Here is a 22,489-nt window from a genome sequence, read left to right as displayed (position 1 = left end):
GCTGTATATTCTGGGCGGAGGGAAGACGAAAGGAGAGCTCCAGAACTGCTGCAGGTGCCTTTGGTGTTGTATGATGCCTACCCAGTGGAAGTTGGGTTTTGCACATGAGACGTGACACAGATCCTTGAAAGCATAAGTATGACAAAAACAAACTCAACGCTCTCAAGGAAGGGCAAGTTGAAGCGCTAAATACCCAAGGGGCCTCAGAGGTATCTGCAATAGTCCCAGCCAGCACTGCAGCAGTACCACGAGGGGAAGCTCCTCTCAGTTGAAATGGCTTGTATTCTATATTGAATTTCCTTTGAATCATTTATGCGCATTTCATTGATTTGATACGAAATGAGGCAAAGATAAGCAATTTCTGCGGCAGCACTCTACCACTCCACTGCTCTAACCGCCTCAGCAGTAGCGGCGCTAGCGGCTGCGACTGCGACATCCTCCTTTCTTCGCCCCTTTCTCTTGAAGCGATTTTGTCTGTTGATTCCTTTTGCTTTATTTTCCTTTTGTCGCGTAGACTAGATTTGTCCTGTCGACTGTCGGTGGCTTTCCCTGAGGCGTATGTACACATCAAGGGCCCTAGGGGCACAGAGAAACCCGCGCCTCTCTCAGCTGCTTGTCTGTGCCTCTTTCTCTCATTGTACTTCTCATACACATGTAAGATCAGCTGCCTTCTGATCTGGAGGCCCATTCTCCCCTTTTAATCCCCCACTTGAGCGCGCCAGCTAGCCACCATGGATATCCACGCAGCGGCTCTCCCTGCGGTGCTGCCAAAGTTAAGGGTCCCACAGGGTGCAGCATTTTCCCCCAGGGATAAAACTCCGGGGCGTCTGGACGCTCTAGAGGCTCTCCCAGGTGCCATGGAGGTTTCGCACGAGCAGCTGCCCCAGTGCAGCAGCAGCAGCAGTAGCTGCTACAACTATCCATCAGATCTTTCAAACGCCCCTGAGACCCCCCGCCCCCATTCGGCGAATGCTCCTCACCACTACGTAAACAACTGCAGCGAAGATCACTCTCCCTCTAGGATTGACGAAGGAAGGGCGCCCCTTCTCCCTCGTGACGACCTCACCGTCCCCCCGCATGCACACCACGAGTTTCAACGCCAGCCACTCTCTCCTCCCCAGCAACTGCCGCCACGCTACGGCTACCCATATGCCCCTGTGGAGGACCCCCGGCTCCCAGTGGACAGAACAGACACCTTATCAGTAGTTTCTTTGGCTAGTTCTGCAGCTACGCAGCAGTACTTGGGTCAAAAGCAGCAAGCCGCCGCATTCCGAAAACGGCAGCAGCAGCACCACGCATTCATTTGCGGCAGCTCCGCCCTCTCCGAAGCGGGCAGCACCGACATGTCCCCAACTGTCAACGGGGTAGCCCATGCCGCCCCCCCCCCCTCCGCCCCTAGAAGTTACCACTTGATCGCAAATCCTAGGGGGGGGCAGAGGCTTCAAGCGGCTCCCACAGCAGCCGCAGACATGCCCGCAGAACTGAGCAGCTGTGACAGCGCTTCTGTCAGCAACTACTGCGCCAGCGAGGTGTACAGCAGCAGCAGCAGCAGCAGCAGCAGGGTTTACTCGCCCTTCAGGCCGCGTGAAGACCGTCGCAGCAGCCGCACCAAGCTGCTGGACGCTCTGCGCAGCACAGGCTCAGTGCTCCCGCTAACAGAATCGGCAGCAAACAGCAGCGGCAATCTTTCGCAAGAACAGCAGACGCAGCCGGAGCCTCCGCCCTTCCCCCTTTGCAACATGGGCAAAAAAAACGAACCACGCAAACACCACGTCGGTAAGGCCATACATGTATACATATCTATATCCATGCATGCGGGTTTGAGGGTTGCAAGGGGTGTGACACGGAATTTCCGTCACCACTTGCGACTGAAACGCGAACTGGGAATGCGCCTCAAAGTCAGCACGAGCAGGAGGAGGAGCCGTGGGACAAGTCTGCTTTGCAGCCGTTCCGACTGCTACTTCTACTGCTTCTACGGCTGCTAATTCTACTGCCTCTACTGCTGATGCCTCTACTGCTGATGCCTCTACTGCTGATGCCTCTACTGCTGATGCCTCTACTTCCTCTACTGCTGATGCTTCTACTGCTGATGCCTCTACTGCTAATGCCTCTACTGCTGCTGCTTCTACTGATTCTACTGCTGCTTCTTCTGCTGATTCTACTCCTGCTGCTTCTGCTGATTCTACTGCTGATGCCTCTTCTGCTGCTACTTCTGCTTCTGCTACTTCTGCCTCTGCTACTTCTGCCTCTACTGCTGCTGCTTCTACTGATTCTACTGCTGCTTCTACTGTTGATTCTGCATCTGCCTCAGGCTCTGGAGGTTTACTGCCGGGAGACTGCCAATGGTTTAGTGCAGAGGTTCCGCGAGGGATCTCCCGAAATATCTCCCACGGAGGGGGGGCCTCTTCCTCCTGTCTTGGCTGCCAGCAGCGTCATTCTGCCATTGCTAGTGGCTGCAGCACTCCGCGGTCTGCAGTCAGCAGTTGCAGTGGGAGGAGCAGTGTCATCAGCAGTACGAGCTCGAGCAGCTGCAACAGTTGCTGCTCTGCTCGTGAGCGTCGGTTGTTGCAAAGCCGCAGCACGATTTTCGGAGATATGGCTGTGGTGGGAGACGTGGGAGGAGGGGCCTTTGGAGAGCCTGCGCCTCTTCCAAGAGCTGCAGACTGCTGTCTCGTAGATAAAACGGTGTGTCTGGAGCCAGGAACAAGCTTACTGCTGCTGCGAGTGCTGAGAACAAATGCAAAACGGGGAAGGAAGACGAGGGGAAGGGGGTATGAAGGGCGTTCGGGGAGGGCCAGCTCGAATTGCCACTGATGTCGCTATTTCTAGTCGTGTTGGCTGATTGCCGCCGGTGCTGATGAGCACGGAAAACCACAGACAGAAATGCAGACAGATAGACAGACAGACAGACAGACAGACAGACAGACAGACAGACAGACAGACAGACATGCAGACAGATAGACAGGCAGATAGACAGACAGACATGCAGACAGATAGACAGACAGAAATGCAGACAGATAGACAGACAGACAGACAGACAGACAGACACACGCACACAGAGACATACACACACAGAGACACACACACACACAGAGACACACACACACATAGACACACACATACACATACACCCACTTTGCTGCGTAGACGGTTTCTAGGCGGATGAGTGCTTGGGATCTGCTTGTTTGGAGGGAACGTTGCAGGTGTCTGCAGCCAAGTTCATGAGCATGTTGGCATTTTGGGGGGAAATTTGCGGTGCAGGCTAACTTGAGACGACGCCAAGAGCAGCTACGGAACCCTCAGTTCTCCGACTTGTTTGGCAGGCCTACTCCATCTCCTCCCGCTGCTGTCTCTGGCGCGGCTGTGGCTACTGAGAGCGGCGTTGACACCACAAGGTCTGCAGTCCCCAAGGAAGATATTACCGCACATGAAAGGTTAGCAAAACAGCAGCTGAAGAGCACTGTGATGGCACACAGCGTCTGCAGCACTGGCAGCCAGCCAGCCGTAGGTGCACCATCGGCACCGCTCGGACGCTGCACCTGCGTGTTTGTTTCTCTCTGTCTGCCCCCACAGGTTTCATAGAGCAATGCGCTCCTCAATCGACATGGGAACCCAGCCGCCGCTTCCCCCCACATCCGCCGTGAGACATGCAGCACTTTGCAGTTGCGGTTTGGGTGCGCGTGTGATCAATCGCTGGTGGAGTCGTGACACTTGCACTGCTTTTCCTGTGCGCGCGTCGGGGTGCTTCCACTCGGGCAAGACTTCCTCATTCTCCACTTGGACACACGGCGAAGACGCCACTTGCACGAGCTGCAGGCTCGCGTAGCGCCTCGCGTGTGTTGTTGCCTGCAGCGAGTGCGTCCTCTCGATACTTCCTTAGGGCTGCAGCAGCAGAAGGAGCTACGAGAACTTACGCAAGCGGGCAAGGGAGGCCGCTTTCACGCAGAGAGTCGCGTTTTCGGGAGACTCTGCGAGGAACAAGACGCCAAAACGAAATCAGAAGACGGTGGTCTTGAGGTACCACACGTTGACAGGGGAAGGGGGGAAAGGGCAGGAGCGCGAGTAGCATAAAGTAGCCTTGCCTCCTAAAGACCGCCTAGCAATAACAAGAGGCACCAGAGGCTGGGAGCGCCAGAAGAGTAGGATGCAGCGCGTGCAGCAGCAGCAGCAGAACCGGAAATCGGCAACAAGAATCGCACAAATTTAACGCACACTCTGACACACTGTTGCCTTACGGTGCTGCAGCTCGTTGTGCTGCACCTCTCCGGCTTGGCTCGCACCCATCGGGAAGAGGATTTGCTGCGGCTCATCAAAGGCTCCGAAAGAGGCCCTGAAGGAACCCCTTCTCCTCCTTTGAGGCTGGGAGCTCTTAAAGTTGACATTGCGGCGGATCCGATAACAAACGAGTGCACGGGTGGAGCAAAGGTAACGCTTAGGTAAGAGAAGACGTACTATGTGGCGCTTCGTTGTAGGGCAGTCGTGAATTTGTATCGCCTGCCAGTTACTGAGCAACCGGGCATGTCGTAGGGCTTAGGGGGGATACAAGTTGCTTTGCCACTAGCGTAGCTTCCCTGTCGGCACGCATGTGCGTCAATTTTATGTATACTAAGGACTTCATTGATGCTCTTCAAATGCTAAGGCTGCCATCTCCTGTGGCATCTAAGAACCTTGAACGGATCATCTTCTGCTGGTTTCGTTTGTACGTCTATGCATTTTCTCGCTGGTATCGCGTGTGGTTCGGTTTTTTTGCATCACAGATATTCGGGGGGTCCTGAGACTCTTAACCAGATCGTGCATAAGCTTAGTCATGCAAACATAAGGGCTCGAGTGGAATCCATCCAATAATGAGGGTGTCTTTAGTCCCCTGTACTCCTCAAGGAGAGTCCTGCTCGAACGGCCCTAAAAGGTCCGTCAGCGTTCGATGCGCTGCAGCTGCCAGTCCTCCTCACGCAAATAGCCTCTTCCTCTTGTCTATACAAAAACTGAGACATCCCTTTATCCAGGATATTTGGTTTGCTTATAGTGGCTCTCAGTCGTCCTCTGAGCCTTTATGGAAGTTGCTGTGGCGCTTGCTTGAGAAGAAGTGTTTTTACTTTTCTTAACTTTTACACTCCTCAGTCGTTGAGGACTCCCTCTTGCTTCCTCGGGCTGCAGGGAGAACGAACAAATGTTCCTGAAGGAACAAGTTTTTGCATTTCACGCCAAGGAAGGTCCATTGCAGGGGATGGTAGCGCTTGTGCTGGTAGCCTTGACACACCGTGCAGTCAAGCGCTCCTCTTCAGTAGACCAAGCTCCTTTGGATGGTTTGGCAAGGCGCATTAGAACCGTCCTCTTAAGTTGCGGGATGAAGCTTGTTCTCGGGACTAGAAACGCACAGGCCTCTCCCTCATGAGCGAGGATCATCCACTGTAACAGCAACTAATGGCGCGGGGTCCGAACAATGACTACCGGTGCTCCCGTTGCCGCTAGGAATACCGACGTTTAAACAGTGAATATACATGCATGCAACTGCAAATGTCTGGTTGCATCTTACTTGCCTATGCCTGGTTTTGCCACATTCGTGGGATATCTATAATTAGGAAGTAATCTTGCGTATAACAATGACTAGCAATTGAAACATAGAAAAGGGCAATATTAATGCGCGTTTCTCAACACAAAAAACTCGGGAAGCTGTTCAGAGGTTACCTCACCTGCCGTCGTCTGGGTTCGGTAGTGGGCTGTGGTGTCTGCTTCATGGTGGCAAGTAACCGCAAAAGCAGAAGCTGCAGAGAAACCGTGATGCAATTAATAATAAAACTGGCAGCTTTTTTTGTCCACTCTTCACCTTGGGTGCAGGTCCACACAGCTCACTGCCTTTTTGTCTTAATAATTTAGCCAGACGGCGGCGCCTGTCGGTTGTTTGCAGTATTCGGATTTATTCCCTGTACTTCTTTTGGCCCTTCTTCGCCAAGGCTCCCAGAAATACAGCCAGCAAGTGGCAGTTTCCTTTCACTGCCACTCTTTCAGTTGCACCACCCCAACTTTGCGCTTCGTCATTCCGTGGCTAGGAGGCAGTCGGCCCCTTCCTCATGTCTTTGCTTCTTTTTGAATGCATTTAGTCCCAAACAGCCTTAAACGCATTATAACGAGGTACTTTCTCATACCCAGCAGAGAATTTCCCCGGCTTCTGTATCAGCGAGTTGCAGGGTTGTGCAGCGGCGGGTGCCTCCCTGGGAGTTGCTGCTGTTGCTGCTCCAGCGGCATATTTGCATAGAGCGGATCGTACTTTGAGATGAAACAGACGAAGCGGCCTTCCTTGTGAGATCGGACTGCGCGCCCCTCATAAGCAAAAGAGACGATACAGAGACAACAATACTGGCAACAACACCAGCGCCTGCAGCGTGGGTGGGGATTCGGATGTGCGGCCAAAGCCGTCGTTGCACGCATTATGCCTTGCCGCAATGGAGAACCCACCAGCAGGGGACCTGAGGGGCGTACAAGCCGCTCAAGGGAGTGGTGGCAACGCCAGCAGTAACCACAGTAGCAGCTTCTGCAGCGGAGGAACCAACAAGAGGTGTAGAATTAACCATCCGAGGCACCTAAGCGAGGCGCAGTGCTCGGAAGAAGCCCACGACAGCGGATCACTCTCTGCCGCTGAGGGGGGGGGGCCCTACAGTAGCAGAGGGAGGGGGGTCGGCAGCAGAGGGAGTGGCAGCCGAGCCGTCAGATCCAAAAGATCGACTGCCCCAGGAAAACCCAGATCTGCAGGAATCCTCGCCGCCAGCACTTCTCAAAAAGGCAGTGACGGCGGCACCGATTGCAGCAGCAGCAGCAGCAGCAGCAGCAGCAGCAGCAGCAGCCTCCTCCTCCTGCCCAGAGTCGAAAACGAGGACCGTCAGGCGCCTTGTGACACCGCTGGAGCTGCTGCAGTGGAGGATCAGCGTGCACTGCGTGATCCGGTGCGCTCCCAAGCAGTTTTGCCAGCCAGCAGCGGCAGCATCTGGACGCGGCTGTCTGGAACTGCTAAGCCATGGCCCCTTCGGGGAGATGCGACTCCGCCTCCCTCCCCGTCGACGGCTCCCCCCGGCAGCAGCCTGAGCAGAGGCAGACGGTGCAGCAGGCGAACTCGATCGAGGGGGGGCCCCCCGGGGCCCCCTGCCATCCAGAGTTCGCGAGACGGCGCCTCCGCAGGCGTGCGCTGGCTTGGGTGGCCCACCCACAGAAAAGTGGCAAAGGACGCGTTGTTGGGGGCCCCCTGGGGGGCCCTCTGGGCCCCTCTGTGCTCTCTGCGGGCGATGGGTTGCCGGGTTCTTGGGTGCCGCCATCACGTAAGGGTCCGACTGCGCGTTTTGCTGCAGCTGCCGCTGCTGGTGGTGCTGCATGCGTGCCCCGTGGTTGGTCGTGCGTTCGAGTGGCTCTTCCACTTCTGCGCGATAGGGGCCCCCGCGCTGCTGTATCCTTTTACCTGCGTCATGCTCGGCGTCCTTTCGCCATTCGCTTCCCTGACTGCGTTGTGTTTGTGGTTGGTGGAGCTCTTTGACGCGACGCTGGCAGAACCTCAGGCTGCAGCGGCAGAACTGGTGTCTCTGGCGGGGGCCCCTCCGGCGTTTCTCGTCTTGGATCATTTCAATTGGTTTCCCGTCTGGAATGAATCGCCGACTTGCGGAGCGCCAAGCGTTCGTAGCACCGGCAGTAGATACGGCGGCAGCGCTGCTCTGCATGGGAGCGTTTTCCTGGGAGGAGGGGGGGCCCCCTGGCACGGGCTTGACGTGTGGGGGCTCTGTCTGCCCGTTGGATCGAGTCAGTCCACCTGGAGGCTGTCGGAGAACAGAGGCCCCTTGGGGTCCTTTGGAGCTCGCGGAGCGCTGCAGCTTGGCATCTACTGCCGCATCATTGTTGACGTTCCTCTCCTCACCTTGGCCATGCATCTTTCGAGGTGGCTGTATCTTCTGGGCGAAAGCTTTGGGGCCCCCCTCAACGTTGAGGACGGCTTCACCCCTGAAGGAGGCACTTCCCCAGAGACCGCCTCCTCACTCTCCAGGCTCGCTGCAGCAGCGGCGAGCTCGGAGGTGTCTAGCCCCCCGAGCAGTGGTAGCAGCAGCAGCAACAGCAGCAGCAACAGCGGCAGCAACAGCAACAGCGGCAGCAGCAGCAGCAGCAACAGCGGCAGCAGCAGCAGCAACAGCAGCGGCAACAGCGCTGCAGGGCATTCACCGCCAAGTGAAGCTCACCCTTCAGCGCCTGCGCGTGATGGGAGACTCGCAGAGAGCTATCAAACATGTAGGGGGCCCCTAGGAGGTACTAAAGGGATGCATGTTGCTGCGTGGCTCCGTCTTGCTGCTGGCATAGGCCCCAAATTGTTGCGGCTCCTGCAACGGTGTCTGCTGTATTCCCCTATGGCATTTTTCTTTTCATCGACGAGGCGTCTCTATTTCTCGGTGATGACGTATATGCTGACCCGCTGGATGTACACCGACCGCTTAGACGCGCTGTTGGGGGCCCCCTCTTCCGCAGTTATGGGGCCCCTGTCCAAGGGGCCCCCAGAGGGGCAGGCTCTCCTCATGTGTTTAGCTATTCTGTGTGCTGCCGGACTCGTCGCCTCCATCTCGGTTCTTTCTCTCCTCAAAGCAGCAGATCTCCTCCCCTCGAGACTCCTGCATTACACGCGGGTTCTTTCCTGCACTCATCTCCTCCTGCAGGAGGATGTCAAGAAGAAGTCTTCTTCGAGGTCCTCCGCCCCCGTTGAGGGATCGAGATCTCAGGGCGATCCGATTGAGGTCAGCCACGATGATTTCCAGCCTGGTGATGCTACGCCTTCCTCCGCTCACTCCAAAGAGCAAGAAGTGAGCCCGTGAATGAAACGCCTCTTTTTGTTTGTACTCGAGGTGCCTTCGCACGCGATGCGATGCGCATACACGCTGATACACCCGGGCACGTACGCAAAGGCCCCTCTCCCGAATCGCTACTACTTAGAACCTCCAAATTTTGCGCGGGTCGTGTGAGCGTTCTATGGCCGCTGTGCCTTCCTTTGTGTGCTTCAGTTCTGTATCTTCTGCTTTGACGACATGAAGCCGGGGGAGCTCCTGCGCGTAGTTTCGGCATGCCAGCATAAATTCCATGGTAGGCTTTCCCATCCACTTCTATGCCCTTGCACGCCGAGGGCCCTCCGGGGGGCCCCTCCAGGACTCATGGGAGAGAGCCTGGAGGGACGTTGGTGTGCTCGATCGAGGGCCTTGTGTATTCTAGAGGGCCCCCCTGCATGCAGTCATGAGCGCGCTGCCATCTTGGAGCTTCTGGAGGGTTTAACGGCTGCGGCTCCCTTGTTGAGGACGTGCATTGGTTTAGTGGCGCACTGCAACTGAGATGCCTCTTGCTGCACTCCTAAGAGGAAACTTTCGCCGCCTTCGCGAATGCTGCTGCAGTTACGATCTAGGGTGTGCGGTGTGCTGCAGCGGCTTGCCTCGACGTTTGGCTCTTTAAAAGACTGAAAGCCTCTTGCCCAATGTGCGGGCGCTTTCGCTACCCCAGCGGGATGGGGGCTATCTAGTGCGTCTCCCGACTTCACGATGGTGAGAGGACCTGTATGGATTGGCTTTCGTCTGATGGGGCCCCCGCTCCATAGGGGCCCTCGCAGGGGAGGTGCCAGTCACTTGGACAAATAGCCCATATGTATGAGCTCTCTGTAGGAAGGGTACCGTGAGGGGCTTTGTGCTATGCATGGCCTTTCTGGACGGCGCCACCCCTTTATAGGGAAAGTGGAAGCCTGTTTGGAGTCAAGTGAGAAGAGGGGTAATTAAAAAACGAGGCACGAAGCTTCCTGTCCTCCATTGGCCTAGGAATTCGTTGAACGAGTGGGAAGCCCGCAATGTGTGGGGCCGCTTCTAGCAGCCGCAAGGCTTGTAGCGTGCGGCAAAGATATTGGCAAACCGGAGGTTTCCGTACAGCAACCGCAGGAACAAGAGCAACCAGTGTTGTCTGCTTCTGTTTGAGGCGCCCCTACAGCCCAAAGGTCACATGAATTAGGCGCAGAACTGTTATTTCTATCAATCTGTACGCATGCATCACACGTATCGCGGCGTTGCCATTCATTGTGTGGCAGCACAAATGCGTACGGTGTATGCACTTCTTCATTTGTATCCCCGTGCAATCTTTAGGAGCAGGCGAGCACCGTGACGCGAGCAGACGGGCATGTATTGGCTTCCTCTGTGTACATGTGTGCTTCGAAGTACACATGTGGTATGAAAACATGAATATTCATACTTGATTCGTGTGTATATATATGTACCTGGATGTATTTATATGCGCCCATGTATGTAAATGTTTGCTTGTGCATCACCTTTGTACATGGACATACGTGTTCATGCCTTGGTATGTGATGGAGTAGATACATGCCTACAACATATTTGGATGTATCCATGTGTAGGCACATGATAAGTTCACATTCAAAAGGCGTACACATGTGTAAGCGCTTACTGCGTGGTAGCCTGTGTAACACATAAACACCTGCATTTGTATATGTAACTGCACACCTGTGGATGTTTCACCTCTCCTTTCCTGAGCAGCCTTTACAAAAAATACAAGTGTTTACCTTGATAAAGGTTCATTCACTGGCGAGCCAAATTTTTTGCGGCTGCCTACAAAAGCTTCTGCAAGTTCTATGTTTGTGCTCAGCTGAGGATAGCAGACGGCGGCGGGTCGTAGAGGTTTCCAGAGGGGGCTCCAAAGCCTTTAGATAGGATGTACTCAGGCCTAAAACAGTGATAGGATACAGGACAGTCTCCCTGTACACCTAACACGATGCAAACTACTTTACTGAACGAGCTTAAAATAGGCCGTTTGAGAAGGCGTCGTTCGGAGACTCGGCAGTGTGAGGTTTTATATCCCATAGCCCGATCGCCTTCGGAAAAGCCCCAACGTGTAGTAGGAGATACTTGTTCCTAATACACTGCCAAAGAGTCCCTAACAAAGCAGCTACTCTTCGCGCGTTTAGTATTGTACTTGTAATTGCGTTTCGTTTGCTGGTAAGAAATGTTACCACTTCCCTATCACATTGTACACAATGTTCAGTGAATCATTTCTTCTGTAGCGAGCCAAGTTGCACTTCAACACCTTCTACTGAGGTCGTTAGATGTTCAGCGAGCACTCAGTAAGTCAATGAGTATTAGGTTTGTATGTCTGTGTATTTTCTCTATTACACAGTGCCTTTGGCTCGAAACACAAAGACGCAATCTTGTTTGCGTGCTGACTAAATGCTACAAGCAACTAGTTGTAACCGCTCGAAAGGCGTGGAGGGTGCAGCTACTTGCACCTAGCTGTCAGCTTCCCCTCATGTTCGTCACTTCAAGAGGGAAGGAAGGGCAAATGTTGTATTCATTCGTACATATAGACTCTGGATCTGAGTGTCTACCCACGGACGCCTTGGATGGAACGCTACAGTTGACAGTATTGCGTTGTGTGAGGATGCAGCTGTTCGCCGCTAATTCACAGGCTGTAGATGCAGTGGGATGCCAGGTTTCCCTACAGCAACTGTCTGGTTTCGAAATTGTTTTAAGATATTTCAGTAGTTTGATGCGCGCTGAGAAAAATTATTGCTGAGTAGAGGTAGACTGGCATATCGCCTGTTTGGGCGACAAGGGCTGCAAGCTGATGTTTACGGAGTAGCTTCACAGCTGACAGAAACAGCTGATTTGTTAGTACGTAAAGTGAATAGCAATGCTTCGGTGGACCTATGGAACCCAGAAAAGTACGACAGTTGTGGGGATGGGCAAGTACTCTAAGACTTCAACAACCGTTTGGAGATGCCGCTTTGTACGCCTGAGGTTAACAAAAGCCAGTGCTCCTTGCTGCATGCTTATTGGATGTAGCAGCACTGCAATATTGACTTTATCTCAGTAAAGGAGGTCGGTTGCCTGCAGGGCCTACTACTGTACAATCCTTCATTCAATTAGGCCGAGATTGGCTCAACACCAAATTCTGGGGGAATCGAGAGGGCTGAGGCAGCGGAATCTATCAAACTGGAATGAAGCAAAAATATAGAACATGGTTAGCAAAAGCTACAACGGTCACGAGCAGTTGCTCGGTCAGTGGTTGATCTTAGGTCTAGCTGGTCAAGTTAGGTGCTCGCAGGATGAGTAGTAAATCACGATTACACAGCCAAACGTTGGGGCTTTCACAAAGGGTGGACTACTTCAGGCTGCAATTGCAACTGAGCGCAACTTTTGCATCTGTGGCTAAGGGAACAGCCAAGTCAATGTATCGAATCTATGGATGTTGAGACTGTGCCAACCGGCCGTAGCTTCCAGTCTAAACTGGAACCAGAGGAGAAAAATAGGGGGAACCCGCGTTTCGGTAGCCACAGACAGCCTTCAAGCAAAGAATGTGGGTTTTGGGGAATTCGGGTCATATAATTGGAAACTGCAGGCGCATGCGAACAGCCAAAGGACTTGGACGACGGGACTGCGACCCGCAGAAGCTGCCTGCTTAGCGAGCCAAGAAGGCACGTAGGAGAAATAAAAAGCTTTCGCGCGCTGTGACGCAGTGAAGAAAGCGACAGAGGATAAAATGTTGTAGAGGACCCACCGGGGATCAGTTTTGCGCGTGCATCTCATAAAGTTTTTCAAGAGTTTGATAATCCTAGAGGTTTTCGATGGCTTGTGCGCCTTCTGCAGTGCAGCTTCACAGTGAAGCATATAATGCCATCACCAACGTGGTTGCCGGTGCGTATTCTTGACTTGCTACCCGAACAGCCTTCCAAAAATCAGCATGAGCCTCTACCCCGGGTAGAGTGCATTCTTGTTGGTCGGTCTGCTGCGAAAAAGTGCGTCAGCGACATCTGCAACTGCGCAGGGCAGTGCAGCGAAGGATCCAGGGCTATTGCGTGTTTGAATGGCGCTTGAAAGATAAAGACCCTTACTTCTGGTTGCGCCAGTTGCCGTTTACACGAATCAACAGGGGCTGCACTATTTGATACGCCGTTATTTTGTGAGATGGCAAGCACCATGATGACTTAAGATAGCCTTTAGCAAGGACAGACTGAAGTGGGGTAAGCCAATTGCATCGGTCAGCATTGCCGTGTTTTTGATGGGTTGGGAGGGAGCCTCCCAAACACAGCTGGTCGCTGCTGTACCGCATACTTGTAGAAAAAGTGCAGGAGCAGCCTTGCGCGGCATCGGGCAAAACGCCACTAGTGACGGAGAGGAGCTAGATAAATAGGGATATCCCTCTTGAGCTGTATGCACGAACACTGCATATGCTTATGATCAGCTCACGACTGACGTAAACGTCCATGCACCTGCATTGCGAAAAGGGTCTGTGGACAAATCCTTACTAGCAATAACTCCCACGAAGCAGCATAGCAGTTTCATTTCAACAGGCAAAAGTGTCTGATTAGTGATTGTGGAGAGAGGCAATCCCCTTCAGCAAAACCAGCATTGATTTCTGGCACATCACCGCTGCTAAGCTAACGCTTTCCGGTGTTGCATCCATCTACCTACTAATCTCAACGCTGAAGAGGGGCACTGACTGCAACGCGGTTGCTGTATAATGCCGACATAATTCCCAGTGGTCCAAGGACGGTATGTACTCTGCAATTTGCCAAAGAAGTCACCGGAGGAGAGGCGATGGATTACATGAAAATACGCTAAATTCCAATAGCCAGCGCGAAAGAGCCACATCAAGACACATGCCATGGATGCATAAACATGAACTACGGCAACTCGGTGTATTCCGGTGACGAGATACTTCACAGCGTTGCTCGCATGGCATGTTTCTTGACGCTTTCATGGCGAAGAATCGCTCCATTTATTAAATGCTTGTCAGGAGAAGAATAAGTGAATAACTTAGCTAGAGTCGTATGTAAACTGCTTGCTAGAGCATTGCAAGCACAGCTCCCCCGAAAGCATCTCCAGGAGGCAGATCGCAGCCGTGCAGAGCAGCAGAAAAAGACAAAAGCGCCAAACCAAGACACCACACGCGCTCTCTCCGTCGCATGCTGTGAACTGCAAGGGATGCCGGAAATATTCCTTCTACATGTAAAGCACATGATGTGAAAGGACATTTTTGCAACTTTCGAGCTAAATAAGAGTAAATATTGCATTTTGTTGCCATGTGTACGCCTTTCCGCTAGCCTTCAAAATGCCACTGTGCTATCCACCATCCTACATATGCAGTCTATGCCGCATATCTCACTTCAGTATAATATGCGAAAGCATTGAAAAAGTCATCTAGCGAGTAGTCTACTACCGAACGCCAGCATGTCAACCGAGTCCTACAGCAAGGCATGCCTTCACAGTGGCGATGCAAAGCATGAGTAGAGCGCATCGGATGGCTTGGAGATTAATTTCATGCACCCATCACTGTACCAATGTTCGCCATTGTCCAACGTTTCTCCCATTTTGGTACCTCACATCACCAAGTCATTCAACTTAGACACGAGCTTGCACGCACCGTAACTGTTCACTTCACCAGTGAACCTTCACAAGAAGCAAATGGGGAGACAGGTTTTAAAGGTGGGGGCAAGGAGCAGCTATAGAGCCTCCATGTGTATTGGTAGCGTAATTTAGTGTGAAATATGGGCCAAATACGCAAGAGGGGGGAAGCACTTGACCGTGCTTCTCTGCGTGTGAATGCACCACTAGTATCTGCTGGCACTTTGCCTTAGCTGATGTCCGTGAGCCATGCACTTTTAAATTTTGATGCTAAACTGTCATCACACCGGGTTATTGGCAACCGGCCTAGAAGAAAGCAACAGGCTAAATACAGGCTCAATTACTGTAGGGAGAGACTGCACGATATTCCGTTGACGACGCACAGTCGTGATCACGGTTTGCAGTACAGAGCGCCCCCCTACTCGCTTTTGTTCGTCCCCCTCCCGCCATAAGGGCTTTACTTGATGGGCCGCCGGCGGATCAAAGCAAGGCTGTCGTAGGCCAGGCACGCTGCACTTTGCAGTATGCTGTCCACATCTGCCTGTGTCTCTCCCCCGGGAAGCTTCACCGTCCACCAGGAGCGCACGAGCCACAACGCTTTCGCGCAGGCACAAGTTGTAGGCATGGCCAGTGCTCTTGTTAACTGTATGGTCATCTATCTAGCTTCCTATTTTAAGTATCTGAAAGTGGCCAACAAGCTTGCTAGCCCTCTCTTCAGGCCGCTCATCGCTCATTAACTGCAGTATCGAACTGGTCGAAAGACAGGATACCTGCGGGTCTATCTACGCTAGCCGGTGGCTAGCGGTGATCCCTGCACATTTGACTGCGAGCTTTCTAGCGTGCATTTGCGGGGCCCTCAGCGAGGCCTTCGGTAGCAAGACTATGCAGAAAGAGGAGCACTACGGTCTGTCTGTTTTCTGCAGCCAGTGTTCAGTGGACACAGCGCCTTTCCGTATGATTTCGTGGATTGCGACTGCGCTACTGAGAAAGGGGGGAACGCTTCGGGGGAAGCCCCGGGAGTATTTGCCTGCGTATAAGGCTTCAGAGGAGTCAGTTGTCTTCAGTTAATGGAGCAGCAGTAACAGCAATAGCAACAAAAGCAACAACACGTGCAGACACCGTAGTTGTACACGCGCGGCCCCCGCAGCGATAAAAGTGGCAGCAGCCCCCCACTGCGGGGCCGCTACCAGCTGATTGAGCCTTCCCATAAAAGCCGTACTGACTAAATGTGTGATTTCTTATTAGCTGAGATTTTCTAAACAAATATCTGGGAGCATCTCGCAGCCTCCCTTACGGTCTTGAGGGCCTCTGCACGGCCCCCGGGGGAACCCGTTGTGTGTCAAGCTTCCCAAGCACCTTCCGAGACGCTACCGAATTAGCAGCTCGAGAATACGGTGCAAATGAGGCCAGATTTCAGAGTAACAGCAGGAGAAGTACATGCAAGAGCCTCCTGATGCGCGCTGTTGTTCTTGTCGCTATAGTGGTACGGCAGCCGCGGCGGTACGATCGGGCGTTATGAAGGCAGTGACGAGGCCTGGGAACTCGAAGGCCTTTGTGCGGCAGTTTCCGAGCATCTTTAAATGCTATAGAGTTGTCTTTCTTATCGAATTTTAGGTGCGCGGACGCGTGGCCAGTTGCAACAACAGCATCCGAACAGCCCAGAGAGGAGCTGCTCAGTGACCTTGTGAGTGAGAGCCTCCTCCTTCAGTGCTCACCTGCAGCAGACGCTTTCGAAACCACTTGAAAATGGACATATGCTGCAGCAACGGCGTTTCTAAAGCCTCTGAGGCCACTCCCTGCAGCAGACAGAGCAGTCCTGCAGCCGAAGCACCTCCAACAACACCAGCGCCAACAGCAGAGGATGCAGCGCACAGAAAGGCAGACGTCGTGGCGCAAGCAGAAACAATGGCATCAAGAGGAAGAGCGGCATCAGGAGGAGTAGCAGAAGCTCTCGCATCAGCAGGAGGAGGAGTAGCATCAGCAGAAACAGCGGCACCCGGAGGAGTAACAGGAGCTCTCGCATCAGCAGCAGAAGCAGCAGCGTCAGCAGAAGCAAGTGGCGCGTTCACTGCTGCCAATATCCAGCATGCCGCAGAGCCGGAGGATAACAACGCGATGTCTAGGGATATATCTGCTCTGGTTGCTGTTGCTGCTGCTGGTGCTGCTGCAACAACAAGCCACTGCCCAGCTGTACTACTGCCTCAGCCATCATCTCCTTTGGCATTCTTGACCTCAGAGGCGCAGCAGCAGGAGCATTCGCTTAAACGGCAGTACACCCACAATCCGCAGACTGGGAAATGCGTTGCAGTCCCCAATGTGAAACTCCCCAAGGCTTCCAGTGACAGTGGCATGGATGTCAGTCTGTCCTTGGCAAAAGTGGTGCAGACCGCTGCTTTGACTATCACTGAACCCCCTAGAGAGGCTTTGTTTCCGCCTCCCTCCACTCTCCCGACAGCCGACTGCAGCAGCAGAAGCAGCAATCCACTACCAGGCACGATTTCACAGGGCTGCTGCCCCCCCACTGCATCTGGAGCCACAGCCGAGGCGCTTGTTTCACAGGTTGCAGTGCCTTCTTCGGCATGTGTTGCTGCTCTTTTAGCAGACTGCTCAACTGCACGAGCCGCTGCAGCAGCGGCAGCAACAGCTAGCGTTGCCGCACCCATCCCGACACAAACGACAACACCAGCAGCAGAAGCAGCAGCAGAAACAGAAGCAGAAACAGAAGCAGAAACAGAAGCAGAAACAGAAGCAGAAAAAGCAGCAGAAACAGAAGCAGAAACAGCAGCAGAAACAGCAGCAGAAACAGCAGCGACTTTGCCACTGGAAACTGAGTTTCAGATGCTGTTAGGAGCTTGTGACGTGGCAGCTCCAACGAAATTCGAAGCCTTGCCGCGCGTTGTGGCTGCAATTGCACAAGGAGGAGCAGGAGCGATCCTGCACATGCCTGCTTCCAACTCAGCGACACCTGTGTCAACAGCACACGTGCGTGGACTGGGGGATTCAAGGGGAGCCAAAGAAACGCAAAGGCTACCAGATTCTGCAAGTACAGATGCAGATGCAGCTGCGCCTCTTCCGGTCTCCTCTGCGTTGTCTGAAACGGCTGTATCCTCAGCAGCCATGCTGCTAGCACCTACTGACACTGCAGCCACAGAGGCAAGATCTACAGCCCCCACAGCGCAGTCAGCAGCAGTTCTCCAGAGACTTGTTGCTGCGAAGGCAGCCACTGCTGCTGCTGCTCCCGATGCACTAGTTTCACCTACAACTGCAGCAGCAGCAGCAGCAGTGACGGGCGCAGCTGTAGCAGCGTCACTTGCAAGTTCAGGATCAGCATCGTCTGAAACTGCAGCGGCATCCCATACACCTAATGTAGCTGTGGGTGCATGGCCTGTGTCTGCAGCTGCATTTGCTGCTGCATTTGCTGCTGCATCGGCTGCAGGGGACGCAGTTGGACCGAATGCAGCTGCAACAGCAACAATATCCGCTGCAGCACGCCCAACAGCTTCCCCTCTGCTTGCAACTAAGGCAGCTGCATCTCCTGCAACGGCATCACTTTCTACTGCAGCAGCTGCAGCAGCAGCGCACAGTGAGGCACCTGTAATTGCAGCAGCAACAACACCCTGTTCGCCTGCAGCAGCAGCAGCAGCAGCTGTTGCAAGTCGTGCGGCAGTACTGCCTTACTCTGCAGCAGCAGCGCACAGTGAGGCACCTGTAATTGCAGCAGCAACAACACCCTGTTCGCCTGCAGCAGCAGCAGCAGCAGCTGTTGCAAGTCGTGCGGCAGTACTGCCTTACTCTGCAGCAGCAGCGCACAGTGAGGCACCTGCAAATCTACCGCTTGCAGCTTCACCACTTCCCACTGCAGTCGCGGCAGTCGCAAGCAGCGCGACAACAACACTTGAACGAGAAGCACTGCCAAGGAATGCAGCTGTGACTAGAGCTGCATCCGACACACCTGCTGCACAGGCAAACGTGGCATCAGCAGCAGCACAGCTTACAAGACAATTAGCACTTGCTTCCGCAGCAGTTTCAACCACAAGTGGTATCGAAGCCTCTGCAACTGCAGCAGCAGCTGCTACGAGTCCTTCCCCAGCAGCACTACCCTCTCCACAGCAGTCACCTGCAGCACTTGCAACTAAGACGCCTGTTGCAGCAGCAACGACGCTGAAGAGGCCAATAGAATCACCAATGACTGTAGCACCTGAAGTTTCAGCTTTTTCAGAAGCATCTCAACGCCCCTCCGCCGCTGCACTTCCCTCCGAAATGCGTCCGTGCGCAGCAGAAGCAGTGCTAGCTCCTATTGCAGCAGCGAGGGAGGTCCAGCTGGAAGCCTCGAGAGAACAGTTACTGCTGCAGCAGCAGCAGAAGCAGCCTTGCATGCCGATACAGGGGCCTTCTCAGGATGATCCCTTTCGGCAGACTAATCGGCAGCGTCGATCGGCTGGATCTTCTGCTGCAGATGCCACTTTCCCAGATGGCCTTAAAGCGGCATCTCCACGCACAGTGTTAGCAGCCGTAGCAATGCCACCAAATCTGACTGCTGCTAGCCCTCCAGGTGCTGCTCCTTTTACGGTGAGAGTAGAGACCTCCACGTTGCACGAGGCGCTCGCACTCGCAGTATCATCGCCAGTCCTATCAGCGTCTGACTCTGCACCTGCAACTCCCGCATTGGCTTCCACCACGGCCCCATCTACATCCCGAGATTCTGCACCTGCAGGCGTAACTTCCGCAAGAGATTCTGCACCAGCAGGCGTAACTTCCGCAGGAGATTCTGCACCAGCAGGCGTAACTTCCGCAGGAGATTCTGCACCAGCAGGCGTAACTTCCGCAGGAGATTCTTTTGCGTCCTCCTCCACGGCTGCTGCTATTACGGCCAGTCTTGTTTGGGGGGGAATGGCGACTCCCTCCGCCCGCCGCCCCAACTCTGGAGCAGCCGTAGCAACTGATCTAGCAAGCGAGAAGCCGGGAGAACAAGCAGAAGCAGCAGCAGCAGTGGCGACTGCCCTGCATGCAGACGTGGTGGAGTCGGTGATTTCAACTTCTTTTGAGTGTCCTCCTACAGCTGCTCTGACAGTGGCGGGTTCCAGAGGCACTCCTCCCCACGAATCGCCAGCCAGTCCAGCAGCGACGCCAGCAGCAGCGACGCCAGCAGCAGCGACTTCTTCTTTTGCTGATGCTATCGACCAGCAGCTGCCGGCGATTTCGCAGGCACCAAGAGGGCATCCAGATCAAGGCCCTATCAGCAACGCGTCTCTTCTTGAAACGCTTCTGGAAGACGAGGCTCCAGCCATGTCGGCTGCAAAGCAGGATCAGCAGACAGCACCTGCAGATGCCGCTTTCGAAGGCATACCGCCTCCTGGCTTTCCAGGCAGGCCTAAACGAACGCGATCGGCTGCTTTCTTGTCATCTCCTCCCGTGAGCAAGCTGCTATCCCGAAGGGCTGCTTTTCCTCTGCAGTCGGCACCAAGACCTTCCGCTGCTGCCGCATCCGAGGCTGCAGCCGACGCTCAAAGGCTGCTGGAAGACGCTGGCTTGCGCGTAGGAGACAGCTTAGAAGTCCGTTGGGTGCTTCTAGACGACCAGGACCCCCCAGAAATCGCTGACGACACGCAGCAGCCACAGGAGCAGCCACAAGAGCAGCCAAAAGAGCAGCAACAAGAGCAGCAACAGGGGCGTGTTGTATGGTGGCCAGCAGAGCTGCGGAGGGCACCTCGACGCCGCTTAGACAGAACAGGTCGTGCCGAGTATTTGCTGCATTATTTTCCCTTCAGCGGAATTCCTGGAGAAGCTACCCGTGTTGTCTTTGAGGGGCCCCACACGCTCAGGCATTTGGGCACCCCCCTGCAGCAGCAGGAGCAGGAGCAGCAACAGGAGCAAGAGGAGCAACAGGAGCAGCAACAGCAACTCACATTGGACGAGGAACTGCGAGATGCTCCCCGGCTGCGCTGCAGACGCCGTGGCTCACCATCGCCCCCATGTATGGCCCTCGAGGCTGCCAGTCGTGTTCTCCCTGCTTCTCCTGCTTTATGCCCCTAGTGTAGCGTGGCGAGCAGTATCTTCACTAGCAGCTGCCTCCACGCCCTCTGCCGCTATTCTTTGCGCTTTTTGCATGTGCCTTTGCAGCCACCGACTCGGAGACGGCTCAGTCGGACGCCGAAGGGGATGGGCTCGTGTCTGTTGCCGAGATTCTGAGAGAACAGGAACGGCTCGATCGCGAGCAGGTTGGACTTGGCTGTATACCGCAGCTCTTCCTTCCTTGTGGCTGCGTGGCTGTATGCTGACCCTGCTGAGGGCGCTGTTAGCTTCTCGCTTGGCCTTCGCCACACCTCGACACGCGCTGTTTGGTCTTGTGCTTCCGGCTGTCGCAACATATTCTTGCGGCAGCGCTTACGTCTTGCTGCAGCCGGTAGCTGTCTGCATTCGGCAGTTCTATGTTATGGTGCGTGCGATGCCGCAGGGGACTAGCGAGACGCCTACGGCGGAGGCAGCGCTCATGGCGGCCTTCAATCGACTGCCTCTGGAAACGGTAAGGGTGCAGCACTTCTTCGTTGCTGCTGTTACTGTTGGACCGCTGTTGCTCTTGCTATCCTGTTTCATTCGGTGGGAGTGTCCTTCTGGTGTTGCTGTGGTCGCCGCAGCAAATGATCATGGCTAGCAACTACCGGTCCTTTGCAGACAAGTTCGTGGTAAGAGGCCTCAACCAGCAGCAGCTCCCTGTGCAATGCGCAGCCTCTCCTTGATCGTGTCTGCTGCCTCTATTTCTGGCTGCCACCGTGGGCCTAACTATCTACTCTTGGCAGATTCCGTTTTTAGTGGGGGGTGGGAAGGGGGTGAGGATAGGGGCGGGAAAGAACGGAAAGAGACGGGGGCTGGTTGCTTCAGAAGCTGCTGTTGTTGGCTAGTCGTGTGGCCTATGCGCATAGCTGCTGCCTGCCTCCCAAGGGTGTCTCGTCTTCTTGTTGCTACAGTGCTGTTGGCATGTGTGCCGTATCTGTGCCTGTTCCTGCTTCAGTCTTTTCTTCAGGATTGCGTGCGGGAGAGGGGTTCGTCGTGCACCATCACTGAGAGTGACGTGAGGGCCTTCAGAGACCAGCTGCATTTTGATGGAAACTGAGAGTCCTCTCCTTTCCGCCTTCGCCATCTCACACGTCTTGCTGCCCTCGTTTTAGGTCGTTCCCAGGAGTAGCTGCTTCGGCGTGGGCCAGTTGTGAATGCATTGGTAGGGGCGTCACTAGGACAGGGTCAGGCTACTTGCATTCCTATTCGCTCGAATGTGGGCGTGTGCTTGTGTCAAAAGCCTCAAACAAGAGAGAACGGCTTCCTCCATCTTCCCAGCTGCCTGTGTGACAGGTGCTGGCAATTGTTTAGACCGGATGTTGGCACTGTTTGGTGTACTTTTTTCATTAGCAGAAGGCACTGAGGGGAAGGGGGGGGAGAGATCATTTGTTCCGGGGGTAGTAGGTACCTAAGCAAGGAAAATCAGGTTCTTGAAACACTGCTTCCTACCCCCTTGTCCTGTTTCTGATTGCAATCTATTTCTAGTGCATCTGCTAGTTTCCTGTAATCTTTCTAGGGAAAGGATGTGACCGCCTCGTTCCGCGATGCCGTCTGTCGGCAGTCTTCCTGTTCTGCGCTGATGAGTATACCCACGGGGAGTTAAGCCACACCCTGTCTCCCCAAACCCTTAGCGGGGTTCTCAGCGCAGACTTTTTCTTGGCTCCCTCGTGTTGGGCATTAGGCCTCTTCCCAGGTGTACGAAAGGCCTTGAGCGCTTAGAAGCTTCGGGTATCGTAGGACGTCTGCGCTTTAAAAGAACCCTGCACAGGAGTACGAGTATCTTGGCCTTGAAATTTAGCTGAAAGATCAATCAAAAGACATGCTCCTAATGTAGAGGCTGGCTGATAGGCAACATTTAGAGGACGGCTTCGTGGATGCTTCGCGTCCACTGCCGTGGAACAATACTATGTGCTACCCTTCAGAGGAGCAGGTGCAGCTGTTTGTGGCTAGCCGTAGAGGATTGCAGTCACAGACAAGTGGAGGATCACCGTATACAACGCTCTCATGAGGATGTCAGTTCGAATTCTGCA

At 54.2% G+C, this 22,489-nt stretch overlaps 3 protein-coding genes across 3 annotated transcripts; all 3 read left to right on the top strand.

Annotated features, from left to right (window-relative positions):
* The first annotated feature begins 731 nt into the window (after positions 1–731).
* Positions 732–4,845, top strand: LOC34623777. Its single transcript, XM_026338639.1, has 7 exons — positions 732–1,776; positions 2,312–2,685; positions 3,262–3,434; positions 3,574–3,727; positions 3,853–4,062; positions 4,246–4,436; positions 4,758–4,845. The coding sequence occupies exons 1-7, from the start codon at positions 732–734 to the stop codon at positions 4,843–4,845; spliced, it is 2,235 nt and encodes a 744-aa protein (XP_026194424.1).
* Positions 4,846–7,451: 2,606 nt separating this feature from the next.
* Positions 7,452–8,834, top strand: LOC34618544. The gene is made up of 2 exons (XM_026338628.1): positions 7,452–8,070; positions 8,218–8,834. The coding sequence occupies exons 1-2, from the start codon at positions 7,452–7,454 to the stop codon at positions 8,832–8,834; spliced, it is 1,236 nt and encodes a 411-aa protein (XP_026194413.1).
* A 7,686-nt stretch (positions 8,835–16,520) lies between these two features.
* On the top strand, positions 16,521–21,871 carry LOC34618545 (ice-structuring glycoprotein). The gene is given in 10 exon segments (XM_026338618.1): positions 16,521–17,039; positions 17,244–17,594; positions 17,931–18,040; positions 18,042–18,182; positions 18,323–19,352; positions 19,611–20,379; positions 20,526–20,623; positions 20,860–20,928; positions 21,041–21,088; positions 21,713–21,871. Coding segments are annotated over 10 exon segments (3,294 nt in total).
* Positions 21,872–22,489: the final 618 nt, after the last annotated feature.

Source organism: Cyclospora cayetanensis, unplaced genomic scaffold (genome assembly GCF_002999335.1).
Source record: "Cyclospora cayetanensis isolate NF1_C8 unplaced genomic scaffold, CcayRef3 CcayRef3_contig_105, whole genome shotgun sequence".
Lineage (NCBI taxonomy): Eukaryota > Apicomplexa > Conoidasida > Eucoccidiorida > Eimeriidae > Cyclospora > Cyclospora cayetanensis.
This window is presented reverse-complemented; position numbering and strand designations above follow the sequence as displayed.

Bases quoted from the DNA above. Each gene is read 5' to 3' on its own strand.
- LOC34623777 (XM_026338639.1), top strand. From the start codon at position 732: ATGGATATCCACGCAGCGGCTCTCCCTGCGGTGCTGCCAAAGTTAAGG. The intron at 1,777-2,311 runs GTAAGGCCATAC...CATCTGCCTCAG, and splicing joins ACCACGCAAACACCACGTCG to GCTCTGGAGGTTTACTGCCG. The intron at 4,063-4,245 runs GTAGCATAAAGT...ACGGTGCTGCAG, and splicing joins GGGAAAGGGCAGGAGCGCGA to CTCGTTGTGCTGCACCTCTC.
- LOC34618544 (XM_026338628.1), top strand. From the start codon at position 7,452: ATGCTCGGCGTCCTTTCGCCATTCGCTTCCCTGACTGCGTTGTGTTTG. The intron at 8,071-8,217 runs GTAGCAGCAGCA...CTCACCCTTCAG, and splicing joins GTCTAGCCCCCCGAGCAGTG to CGCCTGCGCGTGATGGGAGA.